Source organism: Hippichthys cyanospilos, chromosome 1, assembly GCF_059441005.1.
Source record: "Hippichthys cyanospilos isolate Australia breed blue-spotted pipefish chromosome 1, RoL_Hcya_1.0, whole genome shotgun sequence".
Classification (NCBI taxonomy): domain Eukaryota; kingdom Metazoa; phylum Chordata; class Actinopteri; order Syngnathiformes; family Syngnathidae; genus Hippichthys; species Hippichthys cyanospilos.
In genome coordinates, this window is record NC_142369.1 from 34,718,065 (window position 1) to 34,745,522 (window position 27,458).

The 27,458-nt window shown below is 38.0% G+C and overlaps 1 protein-coding gene across 1 annotated transcript in view; it reads right to left on the minus strand.

Annotated features, from left to right (window-relative positions):
* nr6a1a (nuclear receptor subfamily 6, group A, member 1a) overlaps positions 1–24,038 on the minus strand; it is a 146,892-nt gene extending 122,854 nt beyond the window's left edge. Inside the window, exon 1 of the mRNA XM_088411640.1 lies at positions 23,975–24,038. Coding sequence (XP_088267766.1) covers positions 23,975–24,038 — 64 coding nt within the window. The remainder of the gene's footprint in view (positions 1–23,974) is intronic.
* Positions 24,039–27,458: the final 3,420 nt, after the last annotated feature.

The following is a 27,458-nucleotide window of genomic DNA, read 5'->3' on the forward strand; positions in this document are numbered from 1 at the left end:
GCTCGTTTTGCAAGACTTTCAGGAAACTATTTCATGCTTATGACAAAACCACATCAAAATTAAACTCAGAATACCATATTTTCCGGACTATAAGGCTATATAAACCACAGGAGCAAAAAATGAGCAAAAAAACACCTCTTGCCACGGATAAGGCGCACAGGACTAAAAGCCGCAGGTCATTTTATCAGATATTTATGCAAAAAGGTGGTAAATTAATGTTTTGATTTTTTTTTTAAATATTCTTTTTTTATTGTTTACCAACTGCAACATCCTCTCTTTAACAGACTGAACATGCCTGTATGTTTGGGCCCATTATATTTATAGAAAATGGGTGGATTGATATTATCTACAGGTCACCAACAGAATATTACAGAGTTAAATAGCAAGTTCAAACTTGAAATCAACACTTTGATAGCATTCTGTCTCCCATTGTTTAATTGATAGATTAATTAATTTTTAATAAAATAAATTGATTATTTTGAATTAATTTTTGCACACACTGCTTATTAATAACTTTTTAATATGTATTTTCAATAATATATTTTAAAACTCTTTTTGAGCACAGCCATTGATTCAAATCTTTTCAGTTCTATTTCATAGTTGTTCCATAAAGTGACTCCATGAGGAGATACGCACATTTGCTTGACCAGTGGAAAAATCAGCAGATAAGCCGCACTGCACTAAAAGCTACAGCGCTCAAATCATGAGGAAAAAGTAGCACCTTATCGTCCGAAAAATACAGTATGTTTGACACATGCCTCAAAGCCTCAAATGCCTTAAAACTCAATGCCATTGTTGCTAAACAATTAATTGCCTAGTCCTCAATTCATCAGGTAAGATTCCAAGACGAGTTTTGTCTGAGGCATTACAGTCCTCTGAGGTGTGCATTGAAAATGTCTCGTGTGTGGTCTCTGTTGCTAATCCTGGTGACATCTTATTGATCATTGTAGCCAGAGACTAAGAAAGCTTTAAGAAATGGCCAATCCAGCCGGAGCCTGGTTTGCTATGGTCCATTGTGAGCAGACAAAGAAAGGTTCCATCTTTAACCTTTCACCTCTACCTCCAGCTCTATCAGCTCCACATTAAATTCACATGTCTCTTATATCTCTGAGATGTAGACCAGAATGCTCATTCTGGCATACACCACACTGGCTTAATACAATGTCAGGCCTTTGGAAAAATAGGCTTGTAATGTACTTTTAATAAATATCAACTAAAGCGGAAGAAAATGGATGGATGGATAAATATCAACAAATCAAAAAAAGTATAAATTCTCCCCAAAATATGAGTACAGCGGGCCCCCGTGTTACGAACTTAATCCGTTCAGCGACTACGCTCGTAATTTGAACTGCTCGTATGACGGGCAATCCAAACCTATGTTAATTAGTGAATGCGTGCAACGCGTGCAAAAATCTTAGGTAAAAACATCACAACTTTATACACATTTTAAAAATGAGTAACATAATCTACTGTACAGTTAAATTAAGTAACATAAATATACAAAGGAAAAATGACATTTACCTTTGGGGCGACGTGACTTGAGCTGGGTGGAGGCGGAGGGGAGCAGAGACCAACCCGCAGAATTTATTTATTTATTTTCTTAAACGGGAACTTTTCTCAAACTAGAACATATCACCGGCGATTTCCTTCTCTTTAATCCATAATAGAAGAAGCCTCTCAATTTTGTTGTCGATCGAGGTCCGTCCCCCGGCAAGGAAAGTCTTGCCCTTAGAAGATTGCCGAGCGGTTACGGCCATACTCACGAGCAAGGTTAACCATGCGTGCGCCTCTTTTTTTCTTTTTTTTTGATCTCCTGCTTCGTTTCTATTGTCATCATCCTCTTACTTCTCCCTTTACCGCCACTAACAATTTTAGAAGCCATGTCTAACAGATAAAGTTTGCCAGTCTTAACAACATTCCTTCTTTCCGTTTTTGACTGATTTTCTCTCCTTCCTTCCGTCCCGACCAGCTGTGCCATCAAGCTAGATGAAGGCGTTCGACCAATAGCATATCGGCATCTCTGCGACTGACACCGTGACTGAAACAGTGACTGTGACATTGTAAGAGCAATAGCATATCAGCGTTACAGTGTCATGTGTGAGCAGATGATTTCGTTGGTGTTGCAAAGCAAGGTCAATTGTACGTACACATAGACTGGCAACGCGTAGTGAAATCATAGTTAAAACCATCACGAATTTACACACATATTTAAAATTAGTACCATAATCTACTGTACAGTTAATTAATTAACATGGATATACAAAGGATAAATGACATTTTCTTCACAACATTCCTTCCTTCCGTTTTTCACTCATTTTCTCTCCTTCCTTCCATCCCGACCAGCTGTGCCATCAAGCTAGATCATAGGTGTCGAACTCCAGTCCTCGAGGGCATCCTGCATGTTTTCCGGTTTTCTTTCCTCAACACACCTGATTCAAATGATTAGCTCATTAGCAAGCTCTGCAGGAGCTTCAAAATGATCCCAATCATTTGAATCAGGTGTTTTTGAGGGAAAAGGTTTGAAAACATGTAGGATACCGGCCCTCGAGGACTGGAGTTCTACGCCTGTGAGCTAGATAAAGGCGTTCGGCCAATAGCATATCGGCATTTCTGTGATTGACGTGACGCCGGCCAATAGTATATCCGCATCTCCTTGAGTGAGACCGGGACTGTGACCTTAATCGACCAATAGCATATTGGCATCTCCATGACTGACACCGTGTCTGAGACAGTGACTGTGACATTGTAAGAGCAATAGCGTTCAACGTTGCCATTATGAGCGTCAACTTCTGAATTAGTTGACGTGGCAAAGCGAAAATAAATGTACGGATACAATGGCCGGCATGTCGTATTGTTCGTAAGATGGAAGGTGTGTGCGTAAGTGGGGGACAAAAAACTCAACGGTCCACGCTCGTAAGTCGAAATGTTCGTAAAGGAGGGTGTTCATAAACCGGGGGACGACTGTACAATGTAATGGCTATGTAATCGATCAAATGTCTCTTTTTAATACAATCAACTAATTTTACAGATGGGAGCCTTCATATGGTAGTGTTATTTCGGCATAAGGCCACAAGAAGCTTCAACCTTGATCTAAATGCAACAAATATTGAATTTACACTTAGTACACTGGCCCTTTGAAATCTTCAACCCGCAACTGTGCATTAGCAAAGTCTGGAATCTCTGTTCGACATTCTATCGGTCCATCACTGTCCCTGTTTCTCACTCACAGATGGCAGAGGTTACGCATGGCCACCCGAGTGCAACGACAGTTTGTTATCTGAGTAGCTTGGCCTCTACCTTGCAGAATCTGGACCGGTTCATTTCTGATCAAGCCCATTCAGCTTCCATAATTTTAGTCTAGCTGTTATGTTTCAAGAAGAATGTTATGAAAGGTGGTGTCTAAAGATCCCCAGGATATTGTCTTTCAACTTCAATATAAAACTATCCCATACGGTTAGTTTTTCTAATAATAAAAACAAATGTGAATACCGTATTTTTCGGACCATAAGCCGCAACATTATTCTCTTGATTTGAGCCCTGTGGCTTATAGTCCAGTGTGGTTTATTTGCTTTTTTTTCCAACTGGTCAAGCAAATGTGTGTATCTGGTCAAGGTGACAATTTATGGAACAACGAGGAAATAGAACTGAAAAGATGTGAATCAATGGCTGTGCTTTTTAAAATATATGATTGAAAAAATATATTTAAAAAAAGTCTAAATTCAATAAGAGGTTGTATATTTGTGACGTGTAAATTTTACATACAGAATATATGATTTTATTTATATATTTATGATTGTATATATGAATTTCAAACATATGAACTGTTAAACTAAATCATCTCCAAAACATTATTTCGGGTGCAGCCCACGCGGCACGGTACCAGTTAATCCACTGACGGGTACCGGTCCGCGGACCGGGGGTTGGGGACCACTGCTCTATTTGATTATAAAGTAAGTGGAGTTCTCATGAAAGACATACAGTAGCTGAAAACTTGCTTGTCTTTGCAATTCACGAAAATTATATAGATATAAAAAAGTAAAACTAACAATTTATACATCAGAAATAAGACCAAGAACATGCGACATTGCTGCCCTAAAGATGGATCTTGAAAAAGAAAATTGGTGGTGAGGTTTACTCAAAAGAAGATCCCAATGAATCCTTTCTGTTCACTATAATCTCATGACTGTATATGATCAATATATGATCATATGATCATTTTGCCCATGGAGGGGTTAGAAAATGTATGTAAAAAGAAAAACATGCTGGTTGAATGATTTTTAAGAACAAAAGAAATGCTAAGGTTTCCTCCCACATCCCAAAGGCAGGCATTGCAGGTAAATTGGTCACTCCAAATTGCCCTAAGTGTGTTTGTGAGTGTGAGTGATCGTTTGTCTTTGTGTGCCCTGCAATTGGCTGCCTTCCAGTTCAGGGTGTCCTCCTCCCACTGCCCCCTGCCCCAAGACAGCTGCGATAGGCACCAGCACAGCACATTTTTTACAGCATTTATACAGGTTCAAGATTTGTCTAAGCAGAAAAAAGTGCATCAAAGTGCCTGAAAAATACTGTAGGTGCCAATCCTTATACAGTATTAGCACAATTACACTTCGGATGGCAAAAACAAATAAATTTCCCTGGGGTCATCCGCGCATCCCCCTGGCATCGACTCACGCCCACCCCCCAGGAGCCCGTCCCACTATTTAAGAATGACTGTTCTAAGGTCATTTTTAAAAAAGGACATCTGGCTACTGGTTGCTCTTGTTTTGGTTATGAATGTGGAGATGATATTTGGCTGCTTTTTACAGTACAGGTGTCATTTTTTTAGCAGGTTAACAAATTCTATAACATGATTCCAGTATTTTCCGCACTCTAAGGCGCACCTAAAAGCCTTAATTTCTTTAAAGAAGCTGATGGTTCGCCTTATAATCAAGTGCGCCTTATACATGGATCAATGTCATGATTGGGATTCGTAGATGGGGAATGAACTGATAAAAAAGCTTTACCTGTTTCTTTTGTGTGTTTACAGTTGAACAAGGTTGGTCATATTGACATTGAGTTATTATGCTATTAAGAGTTTAGAGTTATTATTTGAGTTTCTATTGTTATTACTTTGAGTATTACTGTATTGTGATTGAAAAAGTTTTAAAATACGTCATTAATTGAGGGTGCACCTTATATGTGGAAAAAGTATTAAAATAGGTCATTAATTGAGGGTGCGCCTTATGGTGTGGAAAATACTGTAATAAATTAAAGCTGAAACAAAGTTGAAATGACCCTTGCATCCTTCTAATGGTCTGTCTTTAGCCCACAAACAAAAAGGTTTGGACACCCCTGGCTTAGATAATTACTTTTACTTGCTTGCCCTTTAAATGTAGATTTGTGGAGTTACGAAACGGCGAGACGAGACAGTAGTCTTTTAAAATTTGCCTAAAAGTAAATAATGTGCTTGGTTCTAAGTAGGCCTTTTTTTTCATTGGTTTGCACTCAGCAAGTATGTTTGCTGTGTTGCCCTGTGTGTGTTTGCCATAATTATTACTTACTGTATTTGTTTATTTTAGTTTATTCTTACTATTTGTAAGTATCAAGTCTTGTGATTTTTAAAGAATTATAGAGGGTTACTATATATTAAAGGGACACTTGTGATTTAAAAAAGAAAATCCAAGGGTCGTGGGTTTGCTGGGCACTATCCCTGCTGTCTAAATCAAAGATAAGACTAATTAAATGCAAACTTATTATCTCTGTAAATACATTTATTAAACTAACATTGAATGAAAAAACTCAAAACATTTGCTGTGTTTAAAGGGACAGTGTGTAAGATTTAGAATTTTTATCTAAAATATAATCATGGTTCCAGTTATCATTAAATTGTATTACATGGGGGGTGACACTTCTCAGGAGGCAGCCATGTTTGTTATAGCGACAGACAATGGGAAATGTTGCATAATGAAAAACTGTCTAAATCTTACACACTATGCCTTTAAAGCAGTGGTCCCCAACCACCGGTACTGGTCCACGGATTAACTGGTACCAGGCCGCGTGGGCTGCACCGAAATAATGTTTTGGAGATGATTTAGTTTAACAGTTCATACGTTTGTGCTTGAGCTATGTTTTTTTTTGGCGCCGCTTCTGGCCGCTGTTGACATTACATAGTGAGAATGTCCGCAATATAAATCTAAGGCGTTGACCGATCCGTGGTGATAAAAAGGTTGGGGACCGCTGCATTAAAAGAAGGCTTAAAAAGATTATCACAAAAACATATGAATCAAGCACTGATATGACATTTTTAAGAATTAACAAGTGTGTAATTTCTGTTTTGTCTGATTTTGGGAGACATTCCAGGATATGACTGTATACCAGTGCTTCTAAATTATTAATTGCAACCCTCCCCCCAGAAAAGAGAAAACGTAAATGTTTTGCCCCCTACGGTTTGCCGCTGTGACCAAATAGGATCATCTTTAAAAATTGTATAACTAAATTTGTTTTAACATAAACAACAGGAAAAAAAAGGGTAATATGGTTTATACAGTTTAAATGTTAATCTGAAACAGAAAAGAATAACTAAGTGCATTATAGTGCTTTAAAAAAAGAATAACTAAGTGCATTATAGTGCTTTAAAAAATAAAAGGAGGAGTCAATCCATATTCAAACAGGAAACATTTTTGACCAACTGAACCATTTAAAAAATAAATCAATAAACAACAAATGTAAATTTTTCTGGAATGTGAACACAAGAGCACCAATTATCGCCACTGCAACACATGGTGCTGTGGATGTGCAATTACATGTCACAAGGCAAAATCAAACTTTTTTTTGTTTTTTTTTGCGTAGAAGTGCTGTGAATAAATACCCAAAATATGACATGATTAATAATACTTGTATATAGAAAACAAGGGATAGAACGCTTACGTTTTTTATATTTCTTTCTACTCCCTTTGAAAATGTAAATTCTGCTGAACTGTCATTTCTTTTGATCAACCTATTCTTTTTATCTATCTAAAAGGCGCACAAATAACTGATGGCTGCAGCCATGAGAGGATTGTCAAGCAACATTGATTCAGAAACCTGAAGGAGCTTCAGGAGTGGATTGAAGTTGGTCTGCTGCACTGGTCTGTTGCCCTGTGGTCCCATATCTCTCTTTCAAAATAAATAAGAAGAAAGCAAATTTTGCATTACTTTTGGATCGCAAGGGCCCAAAGTCAGATGGATTTCTGGAGAAGCACAAACGTCAAGCTGCTTAAAGCTAATTGCAAAGTTTCCACAATCGGTAATGGTTTGGGGAGCCTTGTCATTCATGCTCATTGTCTTTTATCACGTCCATAGTCATCAGAGCACCTAGATGTTTTAGAGCACTTGTTTTCTGGTGCCAATGAGCTTTTTAGGGACATTGATTTCATTTTCCAATTAGATTTGGCACTTGCCCACAAAGACACAACTATGGATACCTGCTATAATTGCCAGGAAAAGTCAGCAATTCATTGGGCAACAAAATCACCTGACTTGAACCCTATTGAAAATGAATGAGGTAATGTTAAGAGCAGTGCTTCTCAGTGGGGGCTTCTCATATAGCGGGGGTGCCCCCTGGAGGGTCGTGAGGAGATGCCGGGGGGGGCGCGGACAACCCCAAGTAAAAGTATTTGTGAAGTGTAACTGTGTTAAAATAAGGATTGGCATCTTTTTTTTTTTTCAGGCATCTTTTTTTTTCTGCTCAGACAAACCTGTAAAATATAACTGAGAAACAATGGTCTACAGGAAGGTGAGGCAGCAGAAACCACGTAATACAAACGATCTCATGCCCAAATTCAAATCAAGTAGGGTTAAAATAACATTGTAGCTGTGCAAAAGGTGGATCACATCCATGCTACACTGCCTTGATGTTGTCATTGATGCAAATTGTATTGTTATCTGTCCAGTAATTTCCTTAGGGTGTAGCGTTGTCTGTCCCCGGTGCTTTCATTCCTTAGATTGCCATTCAAACTAGCCTAGTGGGGCTGACATTATGTTTCAGCCATAAAATATATCGATTTTGTTTTCTCATTATGCTTTGGGGCACAAATGAAGCAAGTATATGACATAAACGCCTTCAAATGAGACTGAATGTACAAGTGTGGTCAGTTTCAGAATTACACAATGCTAATTAACGGGAACCATTATATAACAGTTGTTCAGTTCAGTTCAACAACAACAAAGTGATCGGGTCAGAAGAAATATTGCATTATAATGGGTGAACTAGGATGTGCATTTTAGTTGACGATATGTCACAGTATAAAAGAAAAGATGAATAAAACCCCCAACTTTTCCAGTGATCCGGTGAAAAAAAAGATTTTTTTATTCAGAAAAAAAAAAAAAGCTTTTTCCTGACAGCCTGACACGGGAAGAGGTTTTTGAGACTGCACAGTATAGCAGAGGTTCAGGTGACAGCAGTACTTCGCAAAAATCAATGAATCAATCCATCAATCTGACCTTCTGATTAAGATGGATGGGAGGAAACTAGTCACCACAAATAGATCATTGTATTCAAACTGCATTGGGGAGGAATGGGTGCTGGTCTTGTTACGAGGTCAGTTGAGGTGAGAAGAGCTTTTTACCCCTAAGGCACCACTCAATTCAACACCCAAGCATGGATTCTAAAGAGTTTCTCTTTGCAACAGAGAGCTTTGAAGAAGCATATGGGGTTATCACAAATTGGGGATATCGTTCCACTGGTTAAGATCTATGTGGCTAATCTTCGTGAAGTTCATGATCTCTGCAGATGTTATAAAAGCTCAATAAATGGATTGAATAACCCTGGTTAATTTTAATTAATGGCCCATACGCGGACCAGATGTGACGGCAAGTCTTTGATTGGGTTGGCTCTTGATTATACTCATCAAAGTATTTCATTCATTTTAGCACCAGTGGCCCGCCGGTGCAAAATCATGACCGCCTCTGTTAGGGTTGATCGTTATATAATTTTGGTATCAAAGTCCTTAGATCAATGCAATTTTGGGAACGCCAAAGCTGAGCTTTTTTTAAAGGCTCTTATCCTCCAAGCACACCAATCAGCGGCATGCTACAAGTCAGACTAACCAACTATAAACTAGTTTAGAAAAAAAAAAAATCTGTCCTCATCTCTCTGTCACACTTAAACCGAAACCTGTGATTCTCAAATAGTTGGGCGGATGACCCCAGGGAAAAGAATTTGTTTTTGTCATGTGAAGTGTAATTGCAGTAAATTTCAAATGTTCATCTTATTTTTTTCAGGCACTTTGATGCACTTGGTTATTTTTTCTATTTTAGACTAAGTCGTAACCCTTGTAAATGTGCATCGGGTTGGGGGTTGGGAGGGTGGTTCTCTTTCCTTGGGGGGGGGTCTTGGCAAAATCTATTTGAGAAGCACTGTGCTAAACTAGGTAGCTCTTTGGCGCAGTGGTTAGCACGTCTGCCTCACAGTTAATGCACCAGAGTTCAAACCCAGCTGGATCCAGCCTTCCTGGAGTTTGGATGTTTTTCCTGAGCCTTCATGGGTTCTCTCCCGGCACTCCAACTTCCTCCCATATTCCAAAAGCATGCATGGTAGGTGATTTGGACACACAAAATTGTCCTTTGGTGTGGTTGGGTGCATGTATGATTGTTCGTCTCTGTGTGCCCTGCAGTTGAGGGTGTCCCCTGACTGCAACTGAAGTAGGCACCAGCAAGCCTGCGCCCCATGTGAGGATAAGTAGCCATAGAAAATTGATGGATGGATGTGGATGGATGGGACGGATGTGTTAAACTAACATGCTACGCAGCAGCACGGACTTCCTACAGTATACATATACTGTATGTTACATGCAAGTCTGTGCGCAGCAGATGTACAGTAGACCTTTCATTGAATTCTGGTTAGAACCACATTTGAGTGGAGAGCCAACAGATTTGAAAACTATAATTAAGTGTAATTTGTTTATATCAAAGTTCCCTGTAAAGCCTGCCCTTGGCTGCTAAGGAAAAATCTAGAAGAGACACTGATAACAATTTTCCTCAGCTTCCTTAAACAATGAATGATTTTTTTTCAAGCAGTGTCTTGATGTTGGTAGAGTGTAATGTGAAGGCATTGTGTAGGAAGAGTAAAGCAAGTTGCAATGCAACCACTGCTGAAATTCAAATCGAAATTCATAATAAAAGTGTACAATGGCCATTCCATTGAAGCCTGTATATTGTGTGGCTATGTTAAATTTGAAATGGGCTTTCACAGCTTGCCTTTGGCGCGTGATGTGATGTGATGTGATGTTGTTGCGTCTATCAGAACATTTGTTTTTTCCATGGTGCGCATCACATAAATATATGAATGCTGTCACATCCATGTGCATACTAATTAAAACTGAACTCACTCTGAGCCCCAAAAGAAGAACATCAAAGGATTGGTAGCTAAGCTTTAAAAATGTAAAAAAATAATAATTTAAAAAAAACACTGCAGATTGTGTTTGTACACATCCATTTTCATTAGCCGCTTATCCTCACAAGGGTCAATGGCTTGCTGGTGCCTATCCCAGCCATCTTCGGCAGACACCCAGGATTGGTTGCCAATCGCCAATCGCAGGGCTTACAGAGATGAACAACTCTTCAAAGTCACAAGGGCAATTTGGAGTGTTCAATGTACATACCCTCTATGTAAAACATGCAAACTCAACAAAATAAGGCATGAGAAATATGGAATTGAACCGGGGACCTCTGAGCTGTGAGGCAGAAACGCTAACCAGTCTTCCACTATGCTGCTCCTTATTGTACTCTTTGTTTAAAAATAAAATGAGCAATTTTCAGCTCACAATCTGCAACTTATTGCATCTCATATGACAGATTTCGAGGGAACTTGATGGTTGGTTTCACAGACTGCTCCACGGTGATCCTTTTGACCTCTACACCTGACCCTTGACCTTAGTGTGTAACACAGTTCAGCACAATGTCTATGCTGTCCTCCCCATGGCTTCTGGCTGACAAAGCGCATAGTCCCTGTGGTGTTGCCACCCAGAGCTACTCAAGTTCATAGCTTCTCAGTGTTGCTATATCATGTGATAGTGAAGGATGTATCATTTTCTATGTATGTATTCCACATAAATTTGATTTGATTTTGTTATTTCATTACCACATAAACAATGTAAATGACCTAATGGCAATGTAAAAATGATAACCGTGTATGTTGAATTATAAGCAATCCAAATTCACTCTTGTCTTTGGTTCTGTAAATAAAGGGTTAGGGTTAGGATTAGGGTTAGGGTTCGGGGACTGATCTAACATACCTGCTCTTTGATCAAAGGCAAACGCACAACTGTACTGTAGAGCAACAATGAAGTGGCCTTATAAAGGACACAAATGTGTTTAGAAACAATAAATACACTTCCCTGGAGCCATGAATTTCAGGTTTAAGTATCATCTATGGTATAAGCTTAAAATGATGACAGCATTACCATCAATTGACAAGCAAACCTTTTACTGTAAATGTATGCCTCACTTAAATAAAGAAATAAACTTTGGGCATTTCAGATGAATGAGACTGAAACTCTAGACATCTTGTGCCACCGTACTGCATGTTTTAGTTGGTTCCCTCCCCAACAAACCTGATTCAATCAGGATCATTATCAGGCTCTTGCAGAGCTTGCTGATGAGCTGATCATTTGAATCAGGTGTGTTGGAAGATGGAAACTCCTAAAACATACAGGGGGGTGCCATGAGACCCCTATGATATAATGATTTTGTCGCATCAGTTGTGTTGCAAATGTACAATAAATCATTTATCGCCATGCTCCCACTTCAGATTACGGGTTTATCGTTGCTTTGGTCAGCTTTTTTGGCCGCAGAGCAAATACAATTCTTTATGATCAAACGAGAATGAAGGCCACTTTTATACCCCCCACGGAGTTGAGCATTCTGCAGTCATCAGCGTATGTTATGTTAAGCTAATGAATGTATGCCTTTATCTGTGCTAATCTCGGCCCGCGTCCTGACTGAGGGTCACGTTGTGGTCATTGGGGTGGGGCCTTCTTCACCGTGGCTTGACACGCTCAAAGGAGCAACTTCCCTTTCATCATGCCAGGGGTCAGAGTTTTACTACCTCACAGAGTCAGCCAGCATACTGCACTGTGCAAACTCAAGCCGAGGGCAGCCATCTGATAATAATCACTGCATTACAAAAACAAGCATAACATAATCTATTCAAGTTCAAAATCTTGTATATACATATCATAAGGTGCACATGTTGGATTTCTAGGTATGATGGGAGATATCTCTTGACTCTCAAGTGTGTGTGTGTGTGTGCGTTTACTTTACTAAGCCAGGAAAGAGAAAAATGTTCTTTCCCTCCACACCCCCACACAAACATTATTATCTATAAAAATTGTAAAAATATACGTAAGCCTGTATCCTTTTTAACATTAACATATGAAAAAGGCAATATCAATCAACTTTCAACAACTTCATTATGTTCACGGCGTTTATACAGCTTAGTCTAAAACAGAAAAAAAACAACCAAGTGCATCAAAGTGCCTAAAATGAAAAAACAAAACAAAAACAACAAAAAAAGATGAAAGTTCTGATTTGATTGCAATTACCCTTCACATGACAAAAACAAAGCCTTTCCCCTGGGGTCATCCGCACCCCCCTGGGGTGCTCGCCTCACTATTTGAGAAGCACTGGAGTACAGCATTATACTGCAGACTGTACACAAATAGTTACAAAAATGCCTTGTACAAGTAGTCTTCCTCCTAAAAAAAAAATGGCATTGCACAACAGTGTGCATTTATGTGAGTAATTAGAACGAAAACAGTTTAACGGATTTCCGTAAAAATTCAATGTATGCGGCACTGTGTGCCTTTTCTGTTGACTGTGAAATGACTGTAGTGCCTCGACTGTGTCTGTGAACTAGTTACCATGGGAGGACATGATGCTGGAAGACATGGTGGATGGACTTCAACGGATAAGCATCTCCGTGACATTTTTAGGCCACTTAGAGCAACAGCACATCCTACTATATCAAAACGCATATATAAGACGTCCTAGTGAAAAACCTCGAGTTTGATCCGGACTTTCTCAGCTGCTCCTTTACAACCCTTTGACAACTACATCCTCAAACACAGGAAATTTTACAGGGAGTCTTTTCTAATTGACATACCAAGTTTAGTCTTTTGCAGCTGCCTGTGAACTCACCTTCCTCCCAAATTCAAACTCAAATTGAGGACGTTTATGGCGTGTTGAATATCACACAGGCCTGATAAAAGCATAGCTGGCACCTCAGCAACATTACTGTACCAATTTCCCCTGACAACCTGGGACAGGCTCGCCTTCAAAATATGGCCGATGCTTATCCTGGCATTTCCTTCCCTCACAGCGCCCCAGTAGCTATTTCAGCCATGAGTTGTGCCGAGATACTGCTATTGTAGACCTCCAAAATCCATGTCACAATCAGGCAGCCTGTAGCTCATGGATCAAGTGGAGGTTGTAAATACTTTCCTGGGTTACACGGAGGTCAGCAGAGCAGGCCATTAATGCTTCAAGAGCAACATCGCACTGACCCTGGTCACCGTTCCCATAGTGCTCACTGCCACCTCCCCCGCGTGACCATCTCAGAAAGCTCACACAACAACACAAATCACAAACATGAAGTTGGATGGCTGATGATGACCACAGTTTTAGGGAATCAAATCTGAACTATTGTAAACATCACTAACACGGTCATAATGTTTTTGCCTTTGTCAAATCACTACAAAAAATTTTTATTAGAAATTAAAAGTGAAAATTGATGCAAAATATACTTAACATATAAAATATTCCTGTGCTAGTATTTCATGCAAATGCCACTTGTGTGATTCACACCAACAGAATTAGCAAACACTGACTTACACATCCAATTGTATATTAATCTTATAACACTTGGATTCAGTTTAAACCCAAACTATCTTAACTGTTTTAAGATTACCTAGGAGAAATAATCAAATATTATTTTGCTGCATATTACATCAACATAAAATCAAAGGTTCATATTCAAAAAACAAAGAAGAAATCCTGTTATTAGAAGCGGTAATGAATGCTGCTAAGTAGCTGTGGTGTTATGTAGTGGTTACATCACCAAAAGACCCTTCTCTGGTCTGTGCGTTGCCTGGAAACAGCGACATAAAGGACGTTTCACTTTAACAACTCGAAGAACAGAGGAAGACCATCACCATTCAGTGTCTCCAAAGCTAATACTGCATTTTCATTAGTCATTTCAATGCCACAATAATTTTATTTTCCTGCTTGTGAGGCAATATTGGAAAAAATCATGACATGACATATTCTAAATGTGAAATCAGTCAAATTGTATTTTTATTTGTGCTGTACGTATGTAAGTACGGTAATACATCAAAAGCTACGTCAAATATCATTTACAGTTTCTTTAAATATCTGCTTCAGGTAACCTAATATACTCATGAAAATCATTTTCCTGTTTCATTCTAAGGTACGGCTACAAAAGAAAACAACAATTTGAAAAAAAAACATAACTAGAAATACTTTCTAATATTTATATTACATATATTTTTATGATTTTTTTTCAATAATATGAATGTCCTGTTGACTTAGTTGACTATTCTTCAGTGTAAATCTTATGTATGCATCAGAATATGTTTGATCACACATTATTATGGTGAGTCTATACACATTATATATATATATATATATATATATATATATATATATATATATATATATATATATATATATATATATAGTTTCTTTAACTATTATTTGTTTAATTGTTGTTAATTGTTAATCAAACGTGAGTAGATGAATTGCTCTCACCATCTGTTGATGAGTGTCCTGTAAGATGAATAACTTGGCACTGTTTGAAATGCTAATGAACCCTCCTAAAGTTAACTTGAAGGTGAGGGAATTCAATGAGGGAAATTCAAAAACTCTTCTTTTGGGCTTCATCCAATTGCCAGAGGAAAACATATTTGAAAGCATTGTGAAGGACAAATGTAAAAAAAAAAAAAAAAATTGGGTAATTAATACAGCTATATGTCATAACAGTTGAGTTGAAATAATAGTTTTGCATAGTCATGGTTTTAGTGACATTTTACAGAATTATAAATTACATAATTTAAATAACATAATACTATAACATGTAGGATACAGGCCATTTTATTTGACAATGAGAATGTACCACAGCATACAGTGGACCCCAGGTTACAGCAACCCTGTCTTACGTTTTTTTTTTTCATGTTGCGATGTGGAATGTATTTTACCCCCCTCTTTATGGTATTTTACCCGCTTTGCGACAAAAACAACTGTCATGACCCTAGGGGGTTGGCTGAAATTGTGTTGTTTTGTCTCCATCTGCCGGCGTTTTTAGTTAATTGCACTTATTTACTATTGCCGTCAAACTGCTTCCATGCAACCCGTCACTCCAAAGCTGGTCTGCTATTGGTCGGCGTCTCCTCACGGAGATGCTAATCTGCTATTGGTCAGTATCACTCATTTCAAAATGGCGAAATGGTAAAGCTTTGTTCGATTGTGAGTGGTTACAAAACCATATTTATAGTGCATTTTACTGCTTAATTCAAAGTTGAATGGGTTAGCTATGGGTCCCAAAATTGCTAGTGATGTTAAAGAGAGAAGTAAGAAGATGATTTATATGGAAACGATGCTGGAGAAAATGAAGAAATACGATGCTAGCCTAGGCTACCCTTACTAGGAAGCGCCATTCAAAGGTAAATAAATTCTTTCTTTATTTTTTTATTTATGATTTTTTTCTGATTGTATTCATGTATATTATATATACGTAGCACTTACTATACTATTTTGATACCAATTTTTAATATGTATGTACAATTTGTTGTTTACCTGGGGTTCTAAATGCATTAGCTATTTAACATAGGTTTGGATAGCCCACCACACAGCGATCCCAACCACGGAATGGATTAATCTTGTAAACCGGGGCCCACTGTACTGTTATATATATATATATATATATATATATATATATATATATATATATATTTTGTTACCCTCAGGGCGTTACATTTTCATTCCATCAATAAACTAAATAAATACCACGGGCACTTCAACAAGACGTGTGATTGGCTCCCAGCACGACATTAAACAATTCAATCAATCCAAAAGGTAATTTGGCATGTAACATAAATGATGATTCAGTAATTGGCTGGGTCTGTTACATTAAAAATAAGGGAAAATTCAGATAATTTTCCCCACATTACAGTTGTTCTTGCTATTTGCAAATACAGTATGCTTATGTGCTATATGGTAATTGTGTGTTATTGTTCTTTATCATCAGAAGAGCTAAAAAGCACCAAAGCCCCACAAGAGGGTTAAACAAAAAGATTAGTTATCACTCATCATTTGCATAGAGCCTTGTTTCACAAATGATCACACAAATAAATTACCAGATGGACTCAAAATGGGCTATATGACATTCGATGAAACAAAGGGTTTATTTGCTAATGCGCCCATTTGTAAGAAGCTTTTGTTGATACTCCAATAACCAGCAATAAAAATACACCAAAATATATTATCTCTTCTTTCGCATTGATATCACCAGACAATGTTTTAGAGATATTACAATTTAGTAAACACCATGAATGAAAATACACATTTTCACTCACGTTCAGATTAGTCCAACTGCAGTGAGAGACTGTCTAACTCACTGAGCTTTACTTGCAGGACTCACCGCTTCTCCTTTCAAGCGGGGCAAAGTAAAATGACCCAGGCAGGATAGACACATTTACCGGGCAGTAACTATGAGACTAGATCTGTTTTCTTTTAGCTTCTTGGCCCAGAAGTTAAATGAGACTTGAGTAGAATCTACTGCTGGTCATGCCACTGTCATTTTGTCAAGCAGCCAAACGTTATGATGAAGCCAGACAATGCTTCAAAATAAAATGTGGGATATAAAGTAATGTATGAAACCAACAGCCTTTTAATGCTTTTATTTTGACGTTCCTTCTGCTAAGCTAATAACGGAACAAATGTTCTCTTCTACTTTTCAACCACACACCAATTCAAATTTGCAAAAATATACTGGAACTATATAAATTAGATCAGTCAAGATTAATGACAATTATTTTCATAATCAAGTACAGTCATTTTTTGAGAACTGTTCTTTAACTTAAAATTTCAATTAAACCTCAATTTCAGCCTCAGCAGTCATTAGTCTGAACTTCAATAGTCCTTTATAAAAGTAGACGATTTATCTTTAGTGTTTGTTCATAATAAAATACTTGCACATTTGCTTTTACTTTGGGAAAATAATGTCTGCAACAGTAATTGAAATAATTTTAAAAACATTGGTGAGTACAAAATGTATCTCTTTTGTGTCAGGCTGCACAATTAATCGAATTTTTATCGTGATCATGATAATGGCAGCCACGATTAAATTAGCTGATCCTCAGCGATGATAACATTTAAAAAGTCAAGCATTTTTTTTGATTACCGGTCAAATCAAGCACTTTGTCATCCTACCTCCAGGGGGCAATGTCTCCCACGTGTTTGCATGACAAAAGCCTCAGCTTTCCTCACTCTATTGTAATATTTACCTGTGTGAATTTGCATTGAGTTTCTCACCTGATTCCTAATATACACAGTGCTAGCAGTCAAATAAGATCCATTTTGAAAAATCTGAATGGAATAAATTTGGTTCGAAATGACCAAAAATTTCATTTTGACATTTGACATTTTGACTGCTAATTAGAGCTGCACAATTAATCAAATTTTAATTGCAATCACAATATTGGGTGCAACGTTTGAGATGATAATCAGCAATATTAACAATTAAAAAGCCGGCTATATATTATTGTACATGTAGAATTAAACACTTTCAGTCATCCTACCAGGGGGCAAACGCAAGGTTAAGACTTCATCAAGCTTAAGAAATAGCAAGCGAGAAAATCCTGCAACAAGGGCGGCTGCTTGGTTTATGCTTGACGCGCTCCACGGGTTCAGCGGGGCTACACGCGTCAAGATGACATCTTTTCAGCAACCACGCCACTTCGCGCGGTGTCCACACTAGCCAGATTGTCCGCAGCGCATACTTTCTGGCAGCGGTGAGCCGTCAGGGCCAGCAAGGCCTTCTCTGATGGCCTAACATAACCTGACATCAATATCACAATAAACTATAATAATTATAATCACTATAATAAATGTCAATTTCATTTCAAATTAATTTTTACTAAATATATTTATTATACATTTTTTTTAATTTATAAAATTATTCTCCATATCCTGTTCTTTTCTTGTCATATTATATCCATTTGGTTGCGCTCCTTCTAGTGTTGTAGTTTTTAGGTTGGAGTTTTTAGCCAATTAGAATTCAGCTAACTTGTGTCGCCTGTATGGCTGCATGTAATCTGACTTAGCCGGAAGCCAGGGTATTCGCATCAACACGGCAGAGGCTTCTGCGCAAGCGCAGATGGATATGTGGGCTTCCGTATAACTTAATAGACAGCAATAGTCAACCGAGTCATAAGAGCGCCATCTAGAGGCCTCACGTTGAATGTGACGTGAGTGGATGCTCACTGCAGGAAGGCAGTGCAATACTCAACAAGCAAGCTACGTGGTGTTGGCTTTGCCTGATTGCTTTAGAGGCGCAGGATAGCTATTAGTTAACTTGTCCCAACTTGACTAGGCTACCAGGGGCGTGAGCTAACCCTGGCAAATAGTTCCGCTGGTAATGCCTTTTGTTTGAAAAGGATCGATTTGGTGTTTGGAGCTACACTGGATTTGCAAACGTCAGACAGCAATGTAACACCATAGCACAGCTGGACACACACACTACGGTGCTTTTAAAAATGTATGGGGACACCCGAGTGGATATACAGTATTGTACATTTCAGTTCGAAGGCAATGCGAGCTCCTCAATGCGCTACGATACATTTAAAAAACATTTGGAACACCCGAGTGGACACTGTACATCTCAGTGCCAAGAGAAACAGACCTCCATAGTGAAAAGGTGAAGAAAAATCGGGAGGTATTGAAAAGGCTGATCGATTGTGACCGCCGTGTGTATTGGTGAGTGCAAGCCTTTTCTTTATTTGTTTAATTTTTAATATGTTTGTGTTATTTTATATCGTTCATATCCAATTAATAGTAAATAAATAAAATTATGTTCTTATATTAAACTACTATTTGTAATTTGGACTTCCTAAAATTTTGTGGGTATTTATTATAATTTTTTTTTTTTTTTTTAAGTTTTGACAGCAGCATGTATTACTTTTAATGGCTGATGAGGGTTAATTGACATTAAAAAGCTCCGGAAAATATCCTGTGTAACCCAGTAATGTGTCCGTGTGCACATGGGGGCTATTTATTAGAGAATCTGACATCACAAAAGGTGCACGTGTGAAAGTCACAGCCCGCCACTGCTTTCTGGAACTATTGCTTATAGGAGTTCGAGATTTTGACTGCTAATTACTTCGAGTGATTCTGGTACTTTGGTACTGTTTTTTTTTTTCTTGCAAAAAAAAAAAAAAAAAAAAAAAAAACAACGTAAGGCTGTTGTAGGTGTTGTTACGGGTCTGTAGAAGTGTCTGCTTGGTTCTAAGTAGGCTTCATTTTCTTATTGGTTTCTTATTGGTTTGCACTCAGCATGTAAGCATGTCAGTTAGCTGTGTAGCCTAAGCTTTTGCCATGATTATTTAACTTTATTTATTTTAGTTCATTATTATTATTTTTAAGTATCAGGCCTTGAAGCCTTGGTCATATATACTGCCTGTTTAAAAAAAAAGTGTAATAAATAGTCATGTTTGACCAAACATGATGAATAATTGTGATTAATAATCGTGATCTCAATATTGACCAAAGTAATCGTGATTATTATTTTGGACATAATTATGCAGCCCTACTACTAATTGGTTCAAATTTGCTTAAAGATAAATAATGTGCATGGTTCTAAGTAGGCTTATTTTTTCCATTGGTTTGCACTCAGCAAGTGCCCTGTGTGCCAGGTTTTTGCCATATCTTGTGAATTTGTTTTAATTATTATTTACTTTATTTATATTAGTTTATTATCATAAGTATAAGTATCAAGCCGTGAAGCCTTGTTTGTATACTGCTTGTTTTGAAAAAAGGGCTCTGTGAATAGACATGTTTGACCAAACATAATGAATAATTTTGATTAATAATCATGATTTCAATATTGACCAAAATAAATTTGATTTGTTTTTTTGTTTGTTTTTTTTGGGGGGGGGGCATAATAGTGCAGACCTACTTTTGTGTGATATTGCTTACTTGCTTTGTTTTGAATTACAAAATAGTTACAAATAAACAACAATATTTGTTAGATAAACTCCAATTGGGAATACTGTAAATGGTTCTATCATACACTTTAATGATTTTTTTTTAATTGTATTAATCAATCGTTTGAATTTACAAATTATGGCAAATTTTCATTTCACTTTGTTTAAAAATGTGGCTTAGGTTCAACTTTTGCCATTATTTTTATTTAAAAAAATAAGTGTGCTGTCTACAATTTATCAGTGCTTCATAACAAAATTATTTAACATTTTTGATTACTAAAGAATACTGAATAATCAAAACTAATTGGTAAGTAAATAGAGAAAAAATTCATTTTGAAAGAAAACTCAAATATCAAATTTTCAATTAATGAATGGGATATTTGAATGATTCATCAGTTCTAAAAATATTTGATATGTGTATTTACATTAGTGGCAACCCTAATGTAAATACAACTAGGGAGCTAGAAGGGATTGTGTCGTATTTGCAGTTACCTTTATTTACAAACATTTTGAGTTACAAAAACCTATTACATTTGTAACTTGCAGTATGTGTGTGTGTGTGTGTGTGCGTGCGTGCATGCGTGTGTGTGTGTGTGTGTGTGTGCGTGCGTGCATGCGTGTGTGTGTGTGTGTGTGAGTGTGTGTGCATGCGTGTGTGTGTGCGCGTGTGTGTGTGTGTGTGTGTGTGCATGCGTGCGCGTTCCTGTACTTGTGAAAACCGTTTTAAGTTTAATACTGACATAGTGAGGGCACTTTGGAGAAGTGATTACATTTAGGCCAGTCCTCACATGTGCAGACCATTTTTTGGGAGTCAAACGTGCTTTTCGAGCATAGGTTTGAATTGGGTTACGGTTGAGGTTAGGATAGGGTTAGATTTAGGCAATCAATGTTGCCAAAGTAAGGGTGTCAAACTAATAAGCAGTGTAATTTTCAGGGGTGTCAAGGTAATTTTAGTGCTGGACTCGCATGTATGAAAATCTATTCTCAGCGGGCCAAACAGGTAAAATCATTCAGGTTAAAAATATAACTTAAAAACAAATTAGTGGCAATTATAGATTTTTGAGTCGACCTGGTCCCAGATCTTTGTGAAAAGATAAATATATAAATATATTATATTGTAAATATATTTTTGAAAAGCAAAAAAATAACTAAACAAATAAAAATAAATATAATAGAAAAACAAAGATGTTTTTGGCCAACTACATATCCCAAATAGAATTTCCATTATATCACATGAAATGAAAAGAAATTTTCCATGATCATTTTTCCATTCCTTCATAAAATACTACCACAGCTACCGTAATGTATGTGGTATTGCCACAAAGATCCGCTTCTCTAGTTACAAAATCCGTTGGAATTAAGTTTCTAGCACAACCTACTCAGGAGTTAAGGTGATCTAAATATTGTCAAGCCCAGCTAGACCCCCCCGCAGTCTAAATGTAAGGCGTTGACCATGCCGCGGTGATCAAAAGGTTGGGAACCACTGGTCTAGCGGGCCCGGGTTAAACGTTTTAGCGGGCTGGATTTTTGACACCCATGCTCGACATGATGCATCTCGTCTCCATGGACAGCCTCCACTTCTCCACCCAATTGTTGCATGAGTCTCTCCTCTACTGTACTCCTCCCGGCTCATCATTCAAGCATCTCAGCAGGAGAGAGGGGGTTGCATCCTGTCACTGTCCCACCCACTTGCAGCCATCCCCTTCATCCTACCCCAAGGGACAAGACAGATCCTACAGTCATCTTCTTTACACCCGAGCCAAAGCAGGAGCTGACAAAGCACTTTCTTTCAGCCTATCTGCCCCACCATGCCAGCCTGCAACCCCCCCCCGGGCCAAACGTATACAAGCTTCCTACTCAACCTGTCTTTCTGCTTTGTCCTCTACTTCCAGTGATTGCATTAAAACCTGCACACTTCAACGAGCAGGAAGGTAGAGGGAAACCCCTTCTCAATTGAAATATCAACAAAAATTGAATTTGTTCTTCAAATGCACCCGCTTTGTGGAAGAGCTGCAACAGAAGGTGAATAAGAAGGGCTAAGTTGCTTTGTTTGGAAAACAATGTGAGGGAATAAAAAGGCTTAAATAAGCAAAAGTCCTGCAATTCTCTGTGCGACCAGGGACAGGTTAACCAGCTGGACTTTAACATATGAAGTAATAATGGAAATATTATCAGTCAACCATCTGAAAAGTGATCAAGTGGTCAAAATGTCAGGAAACCAATACAACTTCCAATTAATCAGTTAATCAAGAAATTAACTCAATTAAAATATTGACGTCGTCTTATTATTACAATGAAAAACTCGATAAATTTAAAATTCGAATGACAGCTTATAAACTATTATGGTACATTGTCAAGAACAATGTGTAACAGTGATTTTCAGATGTTAAAAAAGTAATTGTCATACCTTTATTAGAAACAGGACATTATTTTTAATTGGCAGTGTAGGAAACAACAACAAAAACCATTTGTGGTTTAGTTGCTCATTTGGTTTGTGATGTCATAAAAGAGTCAAACATTTTGATCATTGTATTGCAGAATAAAAGCACATATTTTATTTCAAGTCAGCACAAACATGATTATCTTGCTTATATTGAGATCTACAGAAGTTGCAATTTCAAGGATGTGGACAATATTATATTAGAAAAAAACAGCCATGTAAACGATCAATGATTATTATAAATAATTTCATAAACAATGTGTTGATTAATTGATGATTCTCTAATGTGTACTTAATAAGGTTGCTCATGCCAGCTGCGTATTAATGCGATAAATTGACATGCTTTTCAAGGAAATGCTTGAATGGATCTTGTTGATTTGGGTTTTTTTTGCACTTAAACATAAAATACCAATTTCCGCACCAATGTATGTTGACTAAATAAATTAAAAGTTTATTATATCTTTTTGTTACGTGTATCTGCAGGTTTAGTGTGCTTTATTGTAATAAATTCACTCACAATTAACGTCCACACCCGTCATGGGGATTAGAGGAATTTAAATTTTGAATCAAGGAGTGGGGGAACGATAATGAATGGCGCCTTTTACGCAGACGTTACTACTGTAAGGCACAATTAGCATTAAAGTAGGCCCCAGGGCTCATCTCCCAACCCAACTTCGCAAGGACAATGTTGACTAGAGACTTTACAAGCCTCGGAAGAGCAGATGACTTCAAAAGGGATGCTCAAAGAAATCTGTAATCTTCTAGTTGTCGCCATTTTTATTTGGGTCTTTTTCCATTTTATGGCGCGCGTGTAACTCCGGATTTGGGGACTAATGGCGTCCGTGTATCTTCCAAGTTCAAAAGTTCACCTTTTACGATCACCCCGCGCCTGACTGACCACCACCAAATAAAAACATTCCGACCTCTGTTCCTAAACGCACGCATGCGCGAGGACACTTCAAGAGGGAGGAAAGCCAAGATGCAGAGATACACTTATATTTATCAACCACGCCAAAAAATAAAAAACGTATTTAAAAAAAAAAAAAATCAAATTAAAAAACACCAAATCCAAAAGTACAACAAGCCACACTAGGATGCTGTCGGGCATTGTTTTTTGTTGTTGTTGTTGTTTTTTTTTAATAAAAATCCCTTATCACTCGACCACAGTGAAAAGAGCACAGGTAAATAAATGTGGAACGGTACAGTGTTGTGGTCGGCCCATCCGTGACAAGCGCGTGCAATACATGTGTTCAGCGAGCTATCCTGACGGTCAACTTGTATTCAAATGTTGCTGTTAGCCTACCGTTAACCGGTTTTGCGTTGCTTCTCTCAGGGTAGTCGAACCCATTCCTCTTCTCTATCTCCATCCTCCTACATGGACTGATACTAAGTCAGTCCCGCGTGGTTCTATTTTCTTTTGCCGCCACCCCGGAATGAATGACAACGAGTGAATCACAAGTGGTTGAAGTGAGCGTGCAAGTACAGGTTAAGAAAGGCTGTTCTCAGCCAGTAGAGTTCACCGCTCGGTACTGTGTCCCATGCTTAACTGCTGCTGGCCAGTCTGGAAGCACAAGATCACTCTCCCCAAGCTTGCTGCGTTCAAAGCCTGTGGGAAGTTTGAAGTCACATAGTTTCTCGTCGATTTTTTTTCGTCAGTGAAAAAGTTGTAGGAGACGCAGTTTGGTGATTTAGTTAATGATATTTTTTATGGTTATCACAATAGGTAGTTTGTTTTCATTTGCGGCATCATCCAGATCATGAGTTGTCATTATGAACCCCATATCGGCCGCTTTCGGCCCAAGTCAAAAATGGTGGTTTTCAACCTTTTTAAGTGATGTATCCCCTGTAAAATAAGTTCTAAGCCAAGTGCCCCTTTAACCACTTGAAGCATTTTTGCAATAAAAATAAAAATAACATGCAATCAGTGTCTGATTTATTAAACTTTAGAACCTTTCAAACGTCATTTGTATTGGTCCACAAAAATTATTATAGTAATAATTGTCATGATCTGTCTGTTTTGTTGTGGGTTTTGAGTTGTTTAGTTTAAGTGATAGGTTCACTGTTTTTCCCCGCGTGTCATTACTGTAATCAACCTCACCTGTCGCCCGTGTGTGTCCTCCAGTCAGCTACCCCGCCCCTTGTTGTTCCCAGGTGTCTCGCGTTATCATTAGTTCTGTTAGTATTTAAGCCCCAGTGTTTTGCCTCATTCCTTGTCGGGTCTTTGTACGTCTTCCCCTCGTCTTTAAATAAATTTAAAAAACTTACGTTAAGTGTCCGCACGTAACAAAATGAACAGTTTCACGACTATGATGCATTTTCTGACAATGTGGAAAAATTGACATCTCAAAACACTGAAAAACACATAACATTGCACAATGAGAGCACACTCAACATACCCCCCCCCCCCCCCCCCCCCCCCCATCATTCCTAAAACAAATAATCTTTTCTCATCATTCATTTACAAAAAAATAACTTGAATTTAGCAATCCTAATCCTGGATGCTGGGTTTGTCAAAATGTCTGCAACCATATTTTCTGATGGACAACATTTATTTGTCCATTGTTCAGTGCTTCACGAATGATGTGAAATCTGACATCGATGTGTTTTGATCTCTGTCTGTTCACTGGGTGTTCACTTCATGCTATGGATCCCTGATTGTAGATGTTTGTGAAACTGTATATGGTATTGTGCATGCCATTTAACCATTGAGTTAAATACATGCTTTCCTGTACCGCAGTTGTTCATGCAATGTACTCAGCTTCACAAGTCGTAAAGGGCACTATTGGTTTTTGTTTCTTCGACTTCCATGAGATGGCCAGTCCTTGTGTAGTCATGCTGAAACAATATCCTGAAGTGCTCCGTCCGTCTTCTATCGATGACACCCAATTAGTCACTAAACGCTATTAGGTTCAAGTCCTCATTGTTTTTCTTGAAAATCAATTTGTAATCAATTGTACCTTTCAGATATCTCTAAACATGCTTGGCAGCCACTAAGTTGTCTGTTTTTGGCTTTGCCAATGTTTCTGCAAGTCATCGCATAGATCAGGCTGCCTACAATCTCGCGATACGCTTTAGGATTGACAAGCCCGATTTTTGTCACTTTCTTCATACTTCTCTCTTCTTGGTTCACATGGTGTGTATCTGGGTTTACACTGACATTCCAAACTTTTCGAGCATTTTCACAATGTACTTTTTCTGACTCATTTTGATTTCTTCATCGTTTTGTTCAACTGAATGCCCAAGAAGCATGACATTTTGCCCAAATCTTTCATGTTAATTCTGGATTTCATTGTGTCTTTGAATCGATTAAGTAACTTAGTGTTGCTTGCTGCAATTATGAGATCATCGACCAAATGATCATAACTTCTCCCATCAGTTTTCTGTATACACAGTGATCAGATTGATTTCTCACAAAATTGTCCTGCTCCAAGTGATCAGTGAGAAGTTTGTACCAATTTCTCCCAGATTGATTAAGTCTGTAGAGGGACTTCTTTAGCATGTACAGTGATCCCCCCCTACTTTGCGGTTAATGGGGGCTGTCAACCCACCCGCGAAGTCTGAAACCCGCGAAGTAGGGTATCAGTTCCGAGATTTCTATGTACGGCCCAATATAGCCACAGTAACTATAGACAATCCTTTTTTTTTAAATTTTATTTTATATCCTTTCTCCTATTATTTAACATTACATTATCCTTACTAACATCATTAACATTATTGTATATACATTAAATAACAAATATTACTTAGTTTGTTGAGGATTTGTTCTCAGGACTGGTTATCTGCACCAAGACTCCGGTGAAAGAGTACGCAAGTCATCGCGTTGAACTTCACATTTATTTTGGCTCATGTATGGTGTATCATGTAGTATCCGTTGAATAATAAATCAACAACAATCTTAAAGTCAGTCAACTAACATATAAACACTTAATCTATGAATTTACTGTATTTTTAGCCGGCATTAGCGGGCTAGCAACAACTAACAACTACAAACTATAAAGTGCAACCTCTACACAAACGAACACATAAACAGAATAAACACTCATCGCTTACTAAACATAGGCAGTAGCGTGCGTTATCAACATAAACAATAATAAACTATAAATATGAGCTTACGTTGTCATTCACTACCTCACCGTAACGAGCCGAATGACGCACGGAGAGTAAAAAAGAAAACGGAAATGCAACGTAACCCGACAAATTAAAAGCATGCATTTCAAAATAAGATAAAAAATGTCACGAATTCTAACGCTTGAAGAATTTTTAACATAGTTATTAAATAATATTACTTCGTTATTTGATTAATACAGTACTGTATAGTGTACTTATTTGCTTTTTTCAATTTTTGTACATTTGGAGGTCATTATACGAGCCTCTCGATGGGTGGTTGGTGGACAGCGGATAAGACTTAGGTTGAGGCTGCCACCAGTCAGAGCCTATATGGATGACCTCACAACACTGACCACGACCAAGGCATGCACAATTAGGCTGCTAGAAAAGCTTCAGGAAAACATCAAGATGGCTCGTATGAAGATCAATCCGAGCAAGTCCAGAAGCATTTCAATTGTGAAGGGGAAGCTGTCAGACCACCACTTCCACATTGGCGAGGAACCCATTCCAACAGTCTCTGAAAAGCCCGTGAAGAGCCTAGGTCGCTGGTATGATGCCTCCCTTAAAGATAAAGAACAAGTGGAGAAGCTCAGGAAGGAGACAGCCAGCAGCTTGGAGAACATTGACAGAATCCTGCTTCCAGGCAAGTTGAAGCTCTGGTGCATGCAGTACGGGTTACT